Below are 16,574 nucleotides of genomic sequence, written 5' to 3'. Positions count from 1 at the left end.
AGCAATAATTACTAGATGATGAAAATTTCATAAACCTAATCCTACATGTCGATTTATTAAACCTACATGCTTTGATGCAAGATTTTGATTTTTGATTTTTGATTTTTTTTTTAGTGTTTTAGTGTTTTTCCAAAACAAGTAATTATTGGACTAAACATTAAATCTAAACAATCAAGATATTCAATAAATAAATGATTAAAATAATCGAAAAAAAATAACCCGTTGTCTCACAGGTCAAATTAATGATTATTTTAAACCTAATTATCACGACAAAGAGTTCAAAATAATTAAAAATCTAATCCGAAATCTTACGGATCAAATTAATAATTACATTGATTTAACAACCAAAATACCATCAAAATGCCTGAAACTTAATATAATTAAAAAATTGATCCGATGTCTCTGGATCAAATTAATAATTACAATAAGTTCGACAAAATCCTTACGTATAATGCCTACAAAATGCACAAATATTAATATTGACAAATCATATTCTAACTTAAACAATAATAACAAAATTTAAAATGAATAAATAATAAAATAAAGAAAAACAAACTACCTAATTTGCTTTTCTCTTTTTCTTTTATTTTTGTTTTTCTTTTTCCTTTGTTTCCAAAAGAAAAGCTCGGCAGCTCGTGCGGCTGGTCACCGGGAACTCCGGCGAAGGCGGACCGGCAGGAACGGGGCGGCACCCGAGCAGCAGGGACAACCGGCGGAACAGGGGTGTCGCAATCAGAGGTTGCGGAGGTGCGGAGCTCCGGCGAGATCTGGCAATTCGGAGGGGGTGCCGCTGGTGCTCGAGCAAATCTGGGCAGAGGATCTGAGCGGATCGGACTCCAGTGGAGGCGCTGCAGGTGTCGGGGCAGAGCAGCAAGGGCAGGCGGGACAGGCTTCTCTGGCGTTGGTGGTGGAGTCCGGCAGCTTGATCGGCGTCTGGAGGGGTGATGGAGTGGCGAGGGCTGGCGTCGGCCTCCTGGGTCGCAAACAGCAGCGACTTCGCGGGCCGGCGCGGGCTTTCAGATGCGATGGCGCTCGGAGAAGGGACTTCGATCGCTGGTCTTCGGGTTGAGGCGGACCAGCAGCGAAACAAGGAAATCCGGCGTCGCGGGGCTGTAGGCGGTCACCGATCTGCTGGTGACGAGCTGCGGTGGTACTTCAGAGACGGCAAGCGGGCGGTCGAAGGCGTGGTGGTCGCTCGGGTCGTCGTGCCGTTCGGCGGCGTCAGTGCAACACGGGCCGCCGGATCAGAGGGCTTTCCATCGGGTTCCGGTATTGAACTCGAGCATCGCCGGATTGAAACAGAAATGGAGCCGGCAAGAGGAGGGCCGAGACGGAACCAGCAGAGGGAAGAGGGTGATGAACAGTAAATGTCCAATCACCTTCTTTCCCTTCTGCTCCCTTTTTCACTTTTCTCCCTTTCTGCCTTTTTAACTTTTCTCCCTTTCTCTTCTCTTTCTCTCTGCAGAAGCGAAAGCTTCTCTTGACTTTTCCTTTTTGTGTTTTTTTTTCCTTTTACCAAAAATGAAGAGAAGCCCCCTATTTATAAAGCGGAAACTCGAATTTGTTTCGCCGGTGGAGATTTTCGCTCAACCTCCCGCCGGTGGAGATTTTTGCTCAACCTCTCAACAACAAAGTGGCTCCAAAATCCACAGTTGAGTTTTTGAATTTTGAAATGAAAATATATTTTCAACAACAAAGATTTTCAAAAACTGAATTTTATTTAATTTATTATTTTCTTAAAAAAAATATTAGGTGTCAATGCCACCGAGACCTACGGTTATAGCTCATGACCAAGGAAGGAAATTCCTTTCGTTCAGAAGCATGTTGGTGAGACGTTGGTTGTGAGATTCTTGCAGAAGACCTTTGGTTGAAGAAGTTGCAGTCGGCAATTTCTTGCCGGCATTATGTTCTTCCATGGTGACAACACAGCAATAAGGTAACTAAAAAATTAGCCGAAACAAACAATAACGGGTTATGCTCGAACCTGCTATAATACCATGATAAATTTAGAGACAAATAATGCAAATGTTATTTAACGAGGTTCAGCTTAAGTAAGCCTAATTTCTTGGGAATCCTCTCTCAAAGTTTTTTTCTTTTTTTCTTTTTTGTTATGAATTCTTTCAGAGAGGGACTGCATTTTTATTTATAGAGGTTCATAACCATTTGCTAAATTACGAGAAATATACAAGATAACAATTGAACAATAAAGTATCACCAATTAGGGGAATATCATATGATCTTCTCCTAACAAGAAAAGAACACCAAATCAAGAGAATATCACGTCATTTTCTCCTATCAAGACATATAGTCATAGTTACTTAAATTTTTTAGCATAAATATCTTCTCATTCGTATGGAGTAAATTTTTTTACTTTCAATATTATTATATATATTTATGATATTTATGACTATATTAATAATCTAAGATATTCATCTCTCAAAATTTTTTTGGAAAAAAAGAAAAAAGTGCATTTGAACTCTAGAAAACAAATAATATTGACATGACGTCCATGTAACTTAAGTGAAATAAACATAACGTTTTTGCTGAAAGATCATCTAAAAATCTCAACAAAATGGTAAATATGTTACATATATACAAGTTTACGATTTTTTATGTTATAAGAAAAAAGTTTAAGATATATGTGTCATGTATGGTTTGGAGTTGTTAATATCATGAAAAAAGTTTCATCAGCATAATTTGGGGCATAGTTTGAAGTCTTTGATGATTCTTTTTCAAAAAACAATAAAGGATGCATTTGTTAAGGGTTGCTTTCGTATTCTTTTCTTTTTGCCTTAGTATTTTTTTTTTTTTTTTTTTTTTAGCCAATTTTGCCTTAGTACTTTTTTTTTTTTTTTTTTTTTTTTGGTCGAAATTTTGCCTTAGTACTTGAGAGCTTCTACTATTGGGGAGCGACGGGAGCGACGGTACGTTCCCAACTCCCACACATAGCAGTGAGGATTGGATCCTCTACGTCTAAAGCTTAACGACAAGTACCCGACAAGTGCCTGACAAGTGCGACAGTATGTTCCCACCCCCTACACATGACAGCGAGGATTCCACATATAGCAGCGATGATTGGATCCTTTACGTGCAAAGCATAGCGACAAGTGCCGGATGAGTGCGACAAAATGTTCCCACCCCCTACACATAGCAGCGAGGATTCCGTCCTTGACGTGTAAGGTGCGCGAGAGGTGCGCGACAGTATATTCCCACCCCCACATGTGGCAGCGACGATTGGATCCTTTACGTATTTTAGAATTATTATTTTTCTATATATAATATAATTTCTATATATTTCTTTTTATTATTTAATTATTATTTTTTATTAAAGTTGCGAGGTACACGTGTGCTAATTTGCTAGGATTGGATCTTTTATGTCTGGAGTGGTTCGCAGGGAAGAGAGAGAGGAGGGAGAGGAAGGTTAGTGACAAATTTGGAAATCAAGGTAAATTGGGAATCCGCTTGGACAACCCCTAAGCACATGCTTGCTTTTGTCGATGACCTGATTAATTTTTGGTAAAAAGAAAAAGAAAAAAAAAATGCACATCGCTCAATATTTGCAGATGATGACCATTCAGGTCGGAGATTAAAAGCTTTCCTTGCCTAATATTTGGCAGAAATTACAAAGAAGTCATATGTGCCGGACAATTTATTAGCCACTATTTTTAACTATCACAGGACTTCACCTAACAGCTACTATAATTGTACTTTAGAGAAATCTAGGAAACAATAAAGAACAGATCCACAGTTTAACACGCACGCGCACAATAATTAAATCACAACATTATCCCTAATAAAATATTGTACATATTCTGAGCTAAATGAGCACTGTCATGATAGGATTCACTTAGAACCCTATGAGACCTATCATTTTTACTATGCCAGATTCAATTCATCATATATACAATAATCATTTAATAGTTTCTCCAATATCTGCCCCTCCCTCCATACACGAAATGCCATTAATTCTCATATGAAACGTAAAATTCAGTTACCATGTACAACTCAAGAGCATAAAGTTAGTGTCCTTTCCGAAAACAATAATTATCCCATCAATTATGATGATACAAGTATAACCATCATAATAAACGCTTATATTACAATTTTAGGGGAAATGATGGATGTCACAGCTTGGAGCATGTCAAAGATATATTTAGAAATTCTGTATTTCTCCCTCAATTTTCATATCTCTTAGGATTATACATTAACTTACTTTGATTATTCATATCCTTGATTGATTCTAATTAATTATAATTACTATTGTAATATTATGTTACCTTAGATTGTTATTTTGTAAAACATATAAATAAGCTCTCGTATTCTTCATTATTGTATATACGGAAATCACACAATTCTTTGTTCCCCATTATTTTTATCATGGAAGCAAGCCCAAATTTTGTTTGCCCCTCTCACACGTATGTTCACCCCGTTAGTCAAATTTCCCAAGCCATTCCTAATTCGCCATCGCTTGAAGGGTTTCATATGCTCATTATATATATATGGTCTCCCGCCACCTGCAAGTGAGATTTTGTGGAACTTCTAAAACTTTAACCTAATGGATTTTAATATTAAATCACATCTTAGTCTAACAATTTAAGCTTTTGTAATAATTAGTAGTGATCCTAGAAAATAACATCAATGCAAGCGGTGTTGAGTTCAAATCTTTATAAGCCTTTATTTGAGTCTCAATCACATATTTAATAGTCCAACCTACACATGAGGAGAAATAATAAAGTATTTAAATATTTTATCGAACAAGTTTAATTTTTTAAATAACTGATAATGATTTCAAATGACTCTCTCCGTAGTTGTGTAAACCGCCCACTAATAGCCCAAGGTCAAGTCGTAACCATCACGATGGACGTTTATCTTACAATTTGTAGGTGGAGTGGAGGGGGTGTCACCTGGGAAATGTAACACAAGACCTGCCAAAAAGGGAAGGATGGGGCTCCGAAAAAGTAGCTGTTGAGCAAATTGTCAAAAAAGGGGGATAAATTTATGATGCTTATAACTGTTTGGATATTCTTAAATTTTCTTCTCGTAGAAATTTCTTGGAAAAGGAAAAAGAAAAACTCTCACCATCTCAATTTGCTTGTACATAATTCATTTACCTACACACAAAAAAGCGAGGCGTCAGAGAAACCGGACAGGTGGACAAACGGACAAAAAGGAACAAAATGACGCCTGCGTGCATGCGTGTGTGAGCGCTCAGAAATTAAATATCTATCATAAGTAGGTCAAGGGAGCTTGCATTGTGAATGAACTCGGTACAGATCTTTCTTTACTTTGATTTTGCGGGAGTTTGAATGGCAAATTCTAGTAAGATGATGATCCAACTTGGCCAACTCAAGAGCCTTTTCCCTCCATTTTCTCCCCCTACATTGTATCCAAGCCTCCTTAACAAGAGAGCGTCACAATTCCTTCAGCAATCGCCTCCCTTCTCTTTCTTTCTACTCCACTTCTCTTCTCTCAAACGTAGCCTCAAAGCCAGACCACAACACTTCTTGCCCCCCTCCTCCATCCCTCGATGCAGTCACGATACCTTCATCAGTTATAAACAGGCCGACACGCGTAACTTTGTGAGCCATCTTCGCGTTGCTCTTGAGCAAAACAAGATAAGGGCTTTTGTCGACCTCAGTCTGGAAAGAGGACTAGAGATTGGACCAGCAATCACTGAAGCAATTGAGCAGTCGAGGAGCGCCATTGTCGTCATCTCTCAGACCTATGCCTCCTCGCCATGGTGCCTGGAGGAGCTGGATAAGATCCTCGAGTGCAGGGAAAAGAAAGGCCAGCTGGTGTTTGTCATTTTTGGGGATGTCGACCCCAAAGAGATGCGCGAGCAATCTGGAATATTCAAACAGATTGGCGAAAGTGAGAAGGGTTTCGGGCAGGAGAATGCCGACACGGTCCGGAGGTGGAGAGACGCTCTCCGAAAAGCCGGGAATATTACCGGTTGGTCACTTGGAAACAGGTACCGATTCTCTCTTTTCTTTTAGTGTTTGCTTGAGAGGATTTCTAAAGGAAGATGCTTATTTTGTCCAGGAAACAACAGAACTTGCTTTTAAAGCCCAATCATTTGGTCCTGGGGCAGTAGGAATAATTGGAAATGCTTGGAACCTTTTTACTGGGAATTGAACTTTCCTAGAAAAGGACCCAAGACTTCATTGTTTGGCTTAAAGAGATTTAACATTGACACTTCGGTATCTTTTAAAATACATTTTCGATATAACAGCTTGCAAGAAAAAAGAAATGACGATTTGTGATTGTTAAAGTGGCACTCCTTGACACTGGTCTGTTATCTCCTATAAAGAAACCTTTTCTTTTAGCGTTGATCATATTCTACCCTCGAAGCATATGATTCAGCATATGCAGGTTTCCTCCATAGCAAATTAGAAGTGGTCAGCTGAATAAAACGATAGATAACCTTCTGTGAAATGTTAAAGGAGAAGAGTGTTGTTACTGATCAAAACAGTAAACTAGAAATAGAAAACCAGAAGCTATATTTTTTGAATGAGGAAGAGAAGCACAAAGAAAACAGAGCACAAACTTACGTATGTCAGTTTTCTATAGAAACTGTCAAGTACAGCCACTAAATACAAAACAAAAAAACTGCTCACGTACGTGCAACACATAACTGCACACAAACGTGCTATTAACTACCTAGAAAATAATAAAAACACGAAATGCATAACTAAATGAACTTGGCTGTTTTTTAATAAAAAAACAGAGTAAAACAGAACATAAAACAGCAGAAAACAGAGTAAAAAAAAAACAAAACAGAAAACGGCAACTGAGACATTATTAATCCAACAAACTCCTCATTGGATCAGTTGCTGCTGCATACTCCAATTTTCTTTCTTAATACTTCAAATCTTCCAGCTTGAAGTGGTTTTGTGAACATGTCTACAAGTTGATCTTCAGATCTGCAATAGACCAACTTAACTTCGCCACTTTGTTGCACCTCACGTAGAAAGAAAAATTTGACTTTGAAATGCTTGGTTTTGCCATGAAAAACTGGATTCTAAGATATTGCTAAAGCATCATGATTATCCACATTAACTTCAATGCAATTACTGGAATTCAACCACAAATTCTTCATTATCTTCTTCAGCCACAAAGCTTGATTTGCAGCTGCAGTAGCTGCTATAAACTCAGCCTCTGCAGTAGACTGAGCTACAATCTCTTGCTTTTTAGAACACCAGGAGAAACAAGTAGAACCAAAACTGAAACAATATCCAGACGTACTCTTCATATCATCTACTGAACCAACCCAGTCACTATTAGAAAATCCTTGCAAATTAAACTTCTGACTTTTCTTAAACTTCACACCAAAGAACAATGTTCCTTTGAGATACCTCAAGACCCTTTTTGCTGCAATCAAATGTAACTGACTAGGATTACTCATAAACCTGGATAAAACACTCACATCAAATAGAATATCTGGTCTGGTTGCTGTAAGATACATGAGACACCCAATCAGACTTCTATACATAGAAGCATCTATCTGTTCCATCATTCTTCTACAGCTTCTCTTTAGCAGCCATAGGAGTGCTTACACTTCGACAATCTTCCATCTGAAACTTCTTTAGAATTTCTTTCATATATTTTTTCTGACAGATGAAGATCTCATATGAAGCCTGTTTGACTTCCAAACCCAAAAAATAAGACATCTTTCCAAAAACTGCAAATAGATCTTGCTTCACATTCTCTATCAATTCCATATCATTCCCCGTCACTAATAGATCATCTACATAAAGTGACAGAATTACAACACTCTGATTCACCTTCTTGACATAAAGAGTGAACTCACTTAAGCTTTTTACAAAGTCAAAATCCTGCAAATATCGATCTATCTTCCCATACCAAGCTCTTGGAGCTTGCTTCATCCATATAGAGCTTTCTTCAACCTGTATACACTCTCTTCTTGCCCTTTGATACTGAAGCCTTCAGGTTGTTCAACAAAAATCTCATCCTCAAGCTCTCCATTCAGAAATGCAGACTTGACATCTAACTGAAATATATGCCACCCCTTCTCTGCTGCAATAACTAACAGTAGCCTTATTGTATCAAGTCGAGCAACATGAGCAAATGTTTCAGAATAGTCTACTCCCCATATTTGTGCATAGCCTTTCACCACCAATCTAGCTTTGTGTTTATTGACAGAATCATCAGGATTAAGTTTTGTTCTAAACACCCACTTAACCCCAATCACATTCTTATCAGATGGTCTGTCAACAAGCTCTCATGTGTGATTTTTCTGGATCATTGCAATCTCCTCCTGCATTGCTGCAATCCACCTTTGATCCTCCTTAGCTTCCACAAAGTTAGATGGTTCGAGCATTGCCACATTGCTTCTTTTATAGATTTCAGCAAGTGACCTTGTGCCTCTCACTGGTAAATCATCCACACTGTCTTCCAATCCATCTATAACTTCATCAACCTCTTCATCTGTTGTAGGTTGTTTTTTGAACTGTTGCTGTTCTACACTCTTTCCTTCCATCCAATTCCACTCATTTTCCTCTAGAAAAACAACATCTCTGCTTACTGTCACCTTCCCTGTCATAGGGTGAAAAATTCTGTAAGCTTTTGATTGGAGACTGTACCCAATGAAGATTCCAAGCTCTACTTTCTTATCCAGCTTGTCCCTCTTAACTTCAGGAATATGAGTGTAACACAAACACCCAAAAACCTTCAAATTTTTCACAGAAGGTTTAACACCATACCAGACTTCAAAAGGTGTTGACCTCTCTAAGACCTTTGTGGGCAATCTGTTCAACAAGAACACTATAGTATTAGCTGCTTCAGCTCAGAACTTCTTAGGCAACATCTTCTCCTGCATCATACATCTGACCATCTCCATAATACTTCTGTTTTTCCTCTCACTGACCCCATTCTTTTGAGGTGAATAGGGAGTAGTGAACTGCTGCACAATTCCTGCTTGCTCACAACTTAAACTTGTGAGTAGTATACTCAGAACCATTATCAGACTTGAGAATTTTAATTTTCTTTCCACTTTGATTCTCAACTAAAGCTTTAAACTTCACAAACACATCAGCAACTTCAGACTTGGCTCGCATAAAATAAATCCAACTCATCCTAGTCATATCATCAGTGAAGGTAATGAAATACCTGCTACCATTGAGAGAAGACTCAGACATAGGTCCGCATAGATCTGTGTGGATCAATTGCAGGTTCTCACATGCTCTCTAGCCTCCTTATTTGAAAGGAAATCTAACTTGCTTGCTAAGAAGACAAGTTTTGCATTGTAGAAATTCCTCCTCCAAACTTGGCAAGTCATCTGCCAAGCTATTTCTCTACATAAACGACATGCTCTTCCTGTGAACATGCCCAAGTCTTTTATGCCATATCTCTGCATTTTATTCTTTGAACTTTAAAGCCATTTGTTGCATCTCTTATGGCTTGAACATGAAACTCTTGTCCTCCATTGGAATTCTTAGTACTTCTTTGCTATCTGCATTATTAATAAGACATTCCTTCCCTTCGAACTTCACTTTATAGCCCTTCTCAACTAATTGACCAACACTTAACAGATTATGGTCAATATTTGGCACAAAGAGAACATCACTGATCAGCTTCACCTCTTGATTTCCTTCAATAGCCACTGTACCCTTCCCTTGCACTTCGATATACTGTCCGTTGCCAATTCGACTCGGACTCCGACCGACCTGTCTAGACTCCTAAACAAACTTTCGAATGCTAGTCATATGATTGGTACAGCCACTATCCACCAGCCATGCATCATTCCTAACAAAAGATTTAGAAAAAGAAGCTACAAACAAGTGCTCTTCCTCAGTTTCATTCACTGCTACCTGTGCTTTTCCTGCTTGCTGGTAATTTTTTTCTTTGCAGATGGCTTCCATGTGACCCAACTTGTGACATCTTCTGCATCTAGCATCAGGCTTTCTCCAACATCTAAAAAACTAATGATTAGTTCCACCACAGTATTGACAAGGCTTTTTGTTCATCTTCCATTTGCTAGACCCACCAGAATTTTCTTCTTTTGCTACAAACTTGGAGTCACCGGCGTTTTCTCTAGACTGAATCCATTTCTTCCATTTGCCTCCATCATTTGACTTCACTCTAGCTTGCAGCGCACCCTCTACAAACTCCTTCACTGACTCTGAATCTTTCATCTGCTGTCTCTCAAACTCCCTCAAGAGATTCAGCACCTTCATGCCTCTTATCTTCTCATCTCCCTCGTATTCATCCTTCAAGAAATCCCATATTGCTTTTGCAGAATCACATGTCATGATCCTTGTGAAGATAGTGGGTGAAACAGCAGCGTACAGGCATGACTTTGCCTTGGCCTTCCTTGTGATTCTCTCTTTATGGTACTTTATCTGATTCAAGGTCGGATTGTTTGGAAGTGGAGCAACCTCATAATCATCCTCCACAGCTTCCCACAGATCATGACCCTAAAAAAATGCTGTCATCTTAACAGCCCATGATTGATAATTCTCTCTAGTAAATACTGGAGAAGCCATCGCAGAGAAACCACTCGACCCTGTCTCCATCACCCTTTAACTTCTTTACACTTCAATACTTGCTTCACTTCACGGTCCCTCAAGATCATTCACGCTCTGATACCAATGTTGTTACTAATCAAAACAGTAAACTAGAAATAGAAAACCAAAAGCTATATTTTTTGAATGAGGAAGAGAAGCACAAAGAAAACAGAGCACAAACTTACGTACGTCAGTTTTCTATAGAAACTGTCAAGTACAACCACTAAATACAAAACAAAAAAACTGCTCACGTACGTGCAACACATAACTGCACACAAACGTGCTATTAACTACCTAGAAAATAACAAAAACACTAAATGCATAACTAAATGAACTTGGCTGTTTTTTAATAAAAAAACAGAGTAAAATAGAGCAGAAAACAGAACAAAAAACAGCAGAAAACAGAGTAAAAAAAAAAAAACAAAACAGAAAACAGCAACTGAGACATTATTAATCCAACAAAGAGAGAAAAAAATGATGGATGTCCCCTTTTCCTAGTTTTAATCCTCGTTTCATTTATTATTTTTTATAACTAAAAAGCAAGTTTATTCTCCTCACTTCTTCCCTCAAGCTTAAGGAAATCTCTAGCGAGCAATGATTTTTTCCGGCAGAAGTACACAACAAGTGCCATAATCAAGACGCGCCCAGGGACTTAAGTGCCATAACTTCAAAACGGTACACTTAAGTGCCACTTTTTTCTCGAGTGGGACACTTAAGTGCCACCTCCGGCGACCCTTCACGGAAATCCTACGCGTGGCAATATTTTATTATTATTTTTTTCTTTTCCTACGTGGCTCGCCGAGCTCCCAAATCAATAAAAATTAAAAAAAAAATTTAAAAATTTAAAAGTTTTAATTTTAAAAATTTCAATTTCAAAAAATTAAAAAATTTAAAAAAATAAGAAAATTTTAAAAATTTTAAAAATTAAAAAAAAAAAAAAAGAAATTTTAAAAAATTTTAATTTTAAAAAATTTTAAAAATTAAAAAAAAAAAAAGAAAATTTTAAAAATTTTAAAAAAATTTAAAAATAAAAATTTAAAAAAATTTTAAAAAATTAAAAAATTTTAAAAAAATAAAAATTTTAAAAAAATAAGAAAATTTTAAAATTTTTAATTTAAAAAAATTTAAAAATTACAAAAAATTAAAAAAATTTAATTTTAAAAAATTTTAAAAATAAAAAAAGAAAATTTAAAAAAATTTAATTTAAAAAAAATAAAAAATAAAAAATAAGAAAATTTTAAAAATTTTAATTTTAAAAGATTTTAAAAATTTTAAAAAATTAAAAAAATTTTAAAAATTAAAAAATTTAGAAAAAGGGGGGAGGTGGCGGCGGTGAGGGAGCCGCCCCGTTCGGCCTCCCACCCCCCTTTTATAACTTTTTATAATTTTAAATTTTTTTTTAATTTTTCTTAATTTTTAAAAAATGTAAAATTTTCTTAATTTAAAAAAAAAATTTAAAATTTTCTTAATTTTTTAAAATTTTTTAAAATTTTTCTTAAATTTTTTAAATTTTCTTAATTTTTAAAATTTTTAAAATTTTCTTAATTTTTAAAATTTTTAAAATTTTCTTAATTTTTTAAATTTTTTAAATTTTCTTATTTTTTAAATTTTTTTAAATTTTCTAATTTTTAAATTTTTTAAAATTTTTAAAATTTTAAAATTTTTCTTAATTTTTAAAATTTTAAAATTTTTCTTAATTTTTAAAATTTTTCTTAATTTTTCTTAATTTTTTTAAATTTTTTAAATTTTTCTTATTTTTTTTTAAAATTTTTGAATATTTTAAATCTAATTTAATTAATTTATATACTATTATTTATACATAGACGCGAAACGGCGTCGTTTTGCATTTTCTCCGCCACGTCAGCATGCAAAACGACGCCGTTTTGGACCGAGCTTGCCGGAAAGTCGCCACGTCAGCCATTTGACCGGATTTTCGCCGGAGTGGCACTTAAGTGTCCCATTTTACTCCGATGATGGCACTTAAGTGTACCATTTTAAAGTTATGGCACTTAAGTGTCCCGACGTCTTGCCAAGTTATGGCGACTCAGTGTCCTAACCTCGATTTTTTCCATTGACAATTTCCTTCATGCATCGTATCCCTCACTTGTTCTTTTTCTATAGGAGGTTATCGGAAGTCCCATGCTTGCTTTTCGTTAATATTAAGGAAAATGAAAGTGGGCAAGTCCAGACACCTTAAACGGCCAATGCAGGGTAAACCCTAGCAGTGATGCAACCCTTCCCTTCACCACCAAAATTCTCCACTACGGAATGATATATCTGTCAACCGCATAAACGAAAAGAAAAAGAACTTCTTGTCAATCTTTGTATTGTTTAGACTGTGGTACCTAGCTAGGGTTTGAAAGAAAATTCAGCCTCCAATCTCTCTCTCTCTCTCTCTCTCTCTCTCTCTCTCTCTCTCTCTCTCTCTCTCTCTCTCTCTCTCTCTCTCTCTCTCTTCTCAACTTTCTATATTATTTCCTTTTTTGGCCAAGAAACTTTCTATAGTAGAAATTTTTCGGTAAGCATAAAGAATGTTTTTCATGGACTTATTTCTATCCCTCTATTTTTAATCTGTTGCTTAAACAATTAGCCAAAAGATTTTCTCTTGTTTCTTACATATACATAGCATTTTGTACATAAATGTAAAACCAAAAATTGCTGACTTTCGAATATTGACCTCAAATTTAGCACAGTTTTTTTTCAAGGGCAATACATGAAAATTTTTCCCTTGTTTATCAATATGATTATGCGCTGTGAAGATTTAACTTATCAAAAACTTTATTCCTTTTCCAAAACTAATCCTGACATAGTAAATAAAAATAAAATGCATTTCATGAAACTTTTCATAATCAAGTCAATTGCCAGTGCTTCGTCCATCACTACTTGTTCAAAACGCACAAAAAGAAGAAATTCTGCTGCTCCCATTTTCAGATCATTCTGCTGATTAAAATACTAGAGTGCAAGCCTAATAGATCCATCCTATGCAGGGAGAAAAGGCTCATGATATAGATTAATGGAAATAACTGGAAGTATAGTTGATTGTTACATATTATACAATGACTTATCCAGATTTAGTTAAACATAAAGATGAAACTCGCTTTGGTGTATGGTTCTCAGATGTCCAGCCGTAGCATTTTTTTTCCACAGCGGCTATACTAAATCTCACGAAAAGTAGTTATCGTTTAGTGTTTCATATATTGACATATTTTAGAATTATGAAGTAGTCATTGGAAAGTTTCCTCATGAAGCGTTACAATTAATGGAAAAAAATTGGATTTGCCTAACTTTCAACTAGTTATAGGATGATCTTTAATATATAAAATAATTCAACAGATAGAATCTTGACACTTAAGTTGAATTTCAATAGACGTTAACATAACATTGAACTAAAACTTTTCATCAATGACGTGGGTCATGATTTTTATGTTAAAAGTGGAGGGATGAATGTTTAAATATTTTAGTCTCATAATTAAAATGAATTTTTCGAGAAGTGTATAGCAAATTTTTTTTGAAAAAAGGCGTGACATTTACAAACTAAAGGTATGTATCATTTCCATTCAACTGAAAAGTAGCAGAAAAAGGGTTTTCTTTTTCCCAAAAAGAAGAACAAGAAAGAAAAAACGGAAATCAAAACATGAAAGAGACGGAGACGTGCTACTATAAGGAGAGCACATGCAACCTCTCATATGCCACTATTTTCTGTTGTACCAGATTAGATACTGGATAGTAATTAGATTAGATGGACGATACACTAGTTCGAGAATATAATCTTATTGATATTTTCTTCATCTTTTACAAGCACAAATAACCAGTCACACATTTAGTTGTTAACAATTTGCAGACTTGAAGCTGAATTCATCCAATTCGTTGTGGAGAAAATCTCAAGAAGACTAAGCTACTCACACAAAGACCTACTTGCTTTCCATCCAGTTGGGTTAGATTCTCAAGTACAAGCCTTGTGCTCCTTACTCCAATTAAAAGTTGAGGAGGTCCGGATCGTGGGGATTTCCGGCACTAGGGGAATCGGAAGGACCACACTTGTGAGAGCTCTATACTACCGAATTGCAAATCAATTTGATCGAAGTTGCTTCATGGCAAATGTGAAGGATATATTGAGCCAAGAGGGCCTCCTCAAAATGCAGGAGACCCTTTTTGGTGACCTTCTCGGCAATGGAGATTCGGAGTTTGGCAACGATATATATGAAGTAGTAAACTTGATGAGGAGTAAACTTCACAAGAAGAAGCTTCTATTGGTGTTTGATGATGTTGAAGGGTTGTCAGAGCCCTTGAGCCACCTGATCGAGTCAATGAACTTTGCCTTGGGGAGTAGAGTTATTTTGATCCCTCGACATGAAGAAACCTTAATTGGTCTATGTGGAGATATCTATGAGGTAAGAGTGCTGAATGATGGCCAAGCTCTTGAGCTTTTTAGTTGGAATGCATTCCAAGAAAGGTATCCGAAAATTGACTATAGAATGCTCTCAAACTGCTTCATCAGTTTTTCTAAAGGCCATCCTTTGGTGCTAACTGTGATGGGTTCTTTCTTGAGTGGCAAAAGCGTCACAGAATGGCAAAAAGCTTTTGATAAATTGAAAGAAATTTCTCAGGGAAAGGTTCACAATATATTGAGGATTGTTATCAACGGCTTAGAGGCCAACGAGAGGACAATTTTTCTTGACATCGCATGTTTTCTAAATGGATATGACAAAGAAGTGATCATCAAGTCCCTATACCAATGTAGTGTCTGTGCCACTAGTGGGATTGATATTTTGGCTCAAAAGTCACTCATATACATTGATGAAAATAACAAAATATGGATGCATGATCTGCTTCAAGAAATGGGTAAACGAATCGTGATTCAAGAGTGCCCCGAAAATCCCAGCAAGCGAAGCCGAATATGGCATCATGAGGATGCCCTACGAGTGGTTAGTCAAAACTCGGTAAGAGTTTATGCATGTCCGGAAAACAAAAATTAATTTGAGCACCCACGTGTATCCTCTTCTTGTGGGCTCGCATTTACATGTGGTGTAAAAAAACTTTAAATTGCACAATTAGATGAGACATAAATGCAATTTTTTATTTTTGCCTATTAGGGTTTACTCTCGTTACTTCATGCTTTGCTAATTTTCTTCTTAAATTAACGGTGTTTATTATTGAACTGATTGTTGAATAACCCAACATAAAATCCTCTCATTTATTATTTCATCATGAGATGAATGTATCTTCTTTTAGAAACCGCTGGTGTTATAATGGTTTTTGACTAGCACGATTTTAAAACAAATTCATACATTATTCTTAAAGTTAAGACTTGTTATTTCCTGGAAGGGCTTAGATATCTGCTTATTTTCAAGTGCTCCCAATATGTATGACAATTATTATCTTGCTCTAACAGGGAACAAATGCCATTGAAGGCATTAAACTAGACAAGGTCGATGTAGAAGACTTGATCTCGAATGCAGACTCGTTCAAAAAGATGAAGAAACTCAGGCTATTCATGATGGCTGATCTTGCTCCTCATTGTGGACCAGCCGGACATCTATCGAAAAAGTTGTGGAAGTGTTTCGCACAGAAGAAAAATAATATGTAGGCATGTTGGGAGGCTCTCGTGAAGCAAATTTCGAACTTCTGGCTTCGCAGAGCCTAAAGAACAAGATCAACGGATGCGAGAGGGGCAATGTAGGACTAACCTCCTAGGAATATCTCGCTAAAAGGTTTTGCACATCTACTTTATTAATAATACATATCTCTCTCTCTATTGGAATATCTCGAGATTTGCACATCTACTTAATTACTAATACCTCTCTCTCTCTCTCTCTCTCTCTCTCTCTGTTTCTCTCTGTTGGAATATCTCGAGTTTTGCACATGTACTTTATTAATAATACCTCTCTCTCTCTCTCTCATAATATACTTTTCAACTTTATACTTTCATTGTTGTTTGACATGAAATCCTGCCAAATCTATTATTGAAATATAGTCGAAGCATGACATAAATACATATTTTTGTGAACCTCATGAGGTGAAATTCTAAGAGTTTGACGGATTGCTAAG

The 16,574-nt window shown here is 36.2% G+C and overlaps 1 protein-coding gene across 1 annotated transcript; it reads left to right on the top strand.

Moving 5' to 3' along the window:
* Positions 1-944: 944 nt before the first annotated feature.
* Positions 945-16,113, top strand: LOC120295992 (disease resistance protein RUN1-like). The gene is made up of 4 exons (XM_039317637.1): positions 945-1,363; positions 5,480-5,971; positions 14,368-15,466; positions 15,919-16,113. The coding sequence occupies exons 1-4, from the start codon at positions 945-947 to the stop codon at positions 16,111-16,113; spliced, it is 2,205 nt and encodes a 734-aa protein (XP_039173571.1).
* The last annotated feature ends 461 nt before the right edge of the window (positions 16,114-16,574 follow it).

This window comes from Eucalyptus grandis, chromosome 7, assembly GCF_016545825.1.
Source record: "Eucalyptus grandis isolate ANBG69807.140 chromosome 7, ASM1654582v1, whole genome shotgun sequence".
Lineage (NCBI taxonomy): Eukaryota > Viridiplantae > Streptophyta > Magnoliopsida > Myrtales > Myrtaceae > Eucalyptus > Eucalyptus grandis.
Note: the sequence above shows the minus strand (reverse complement) of the source record. Positions and strands in the feature narration are given on the sequence as shown.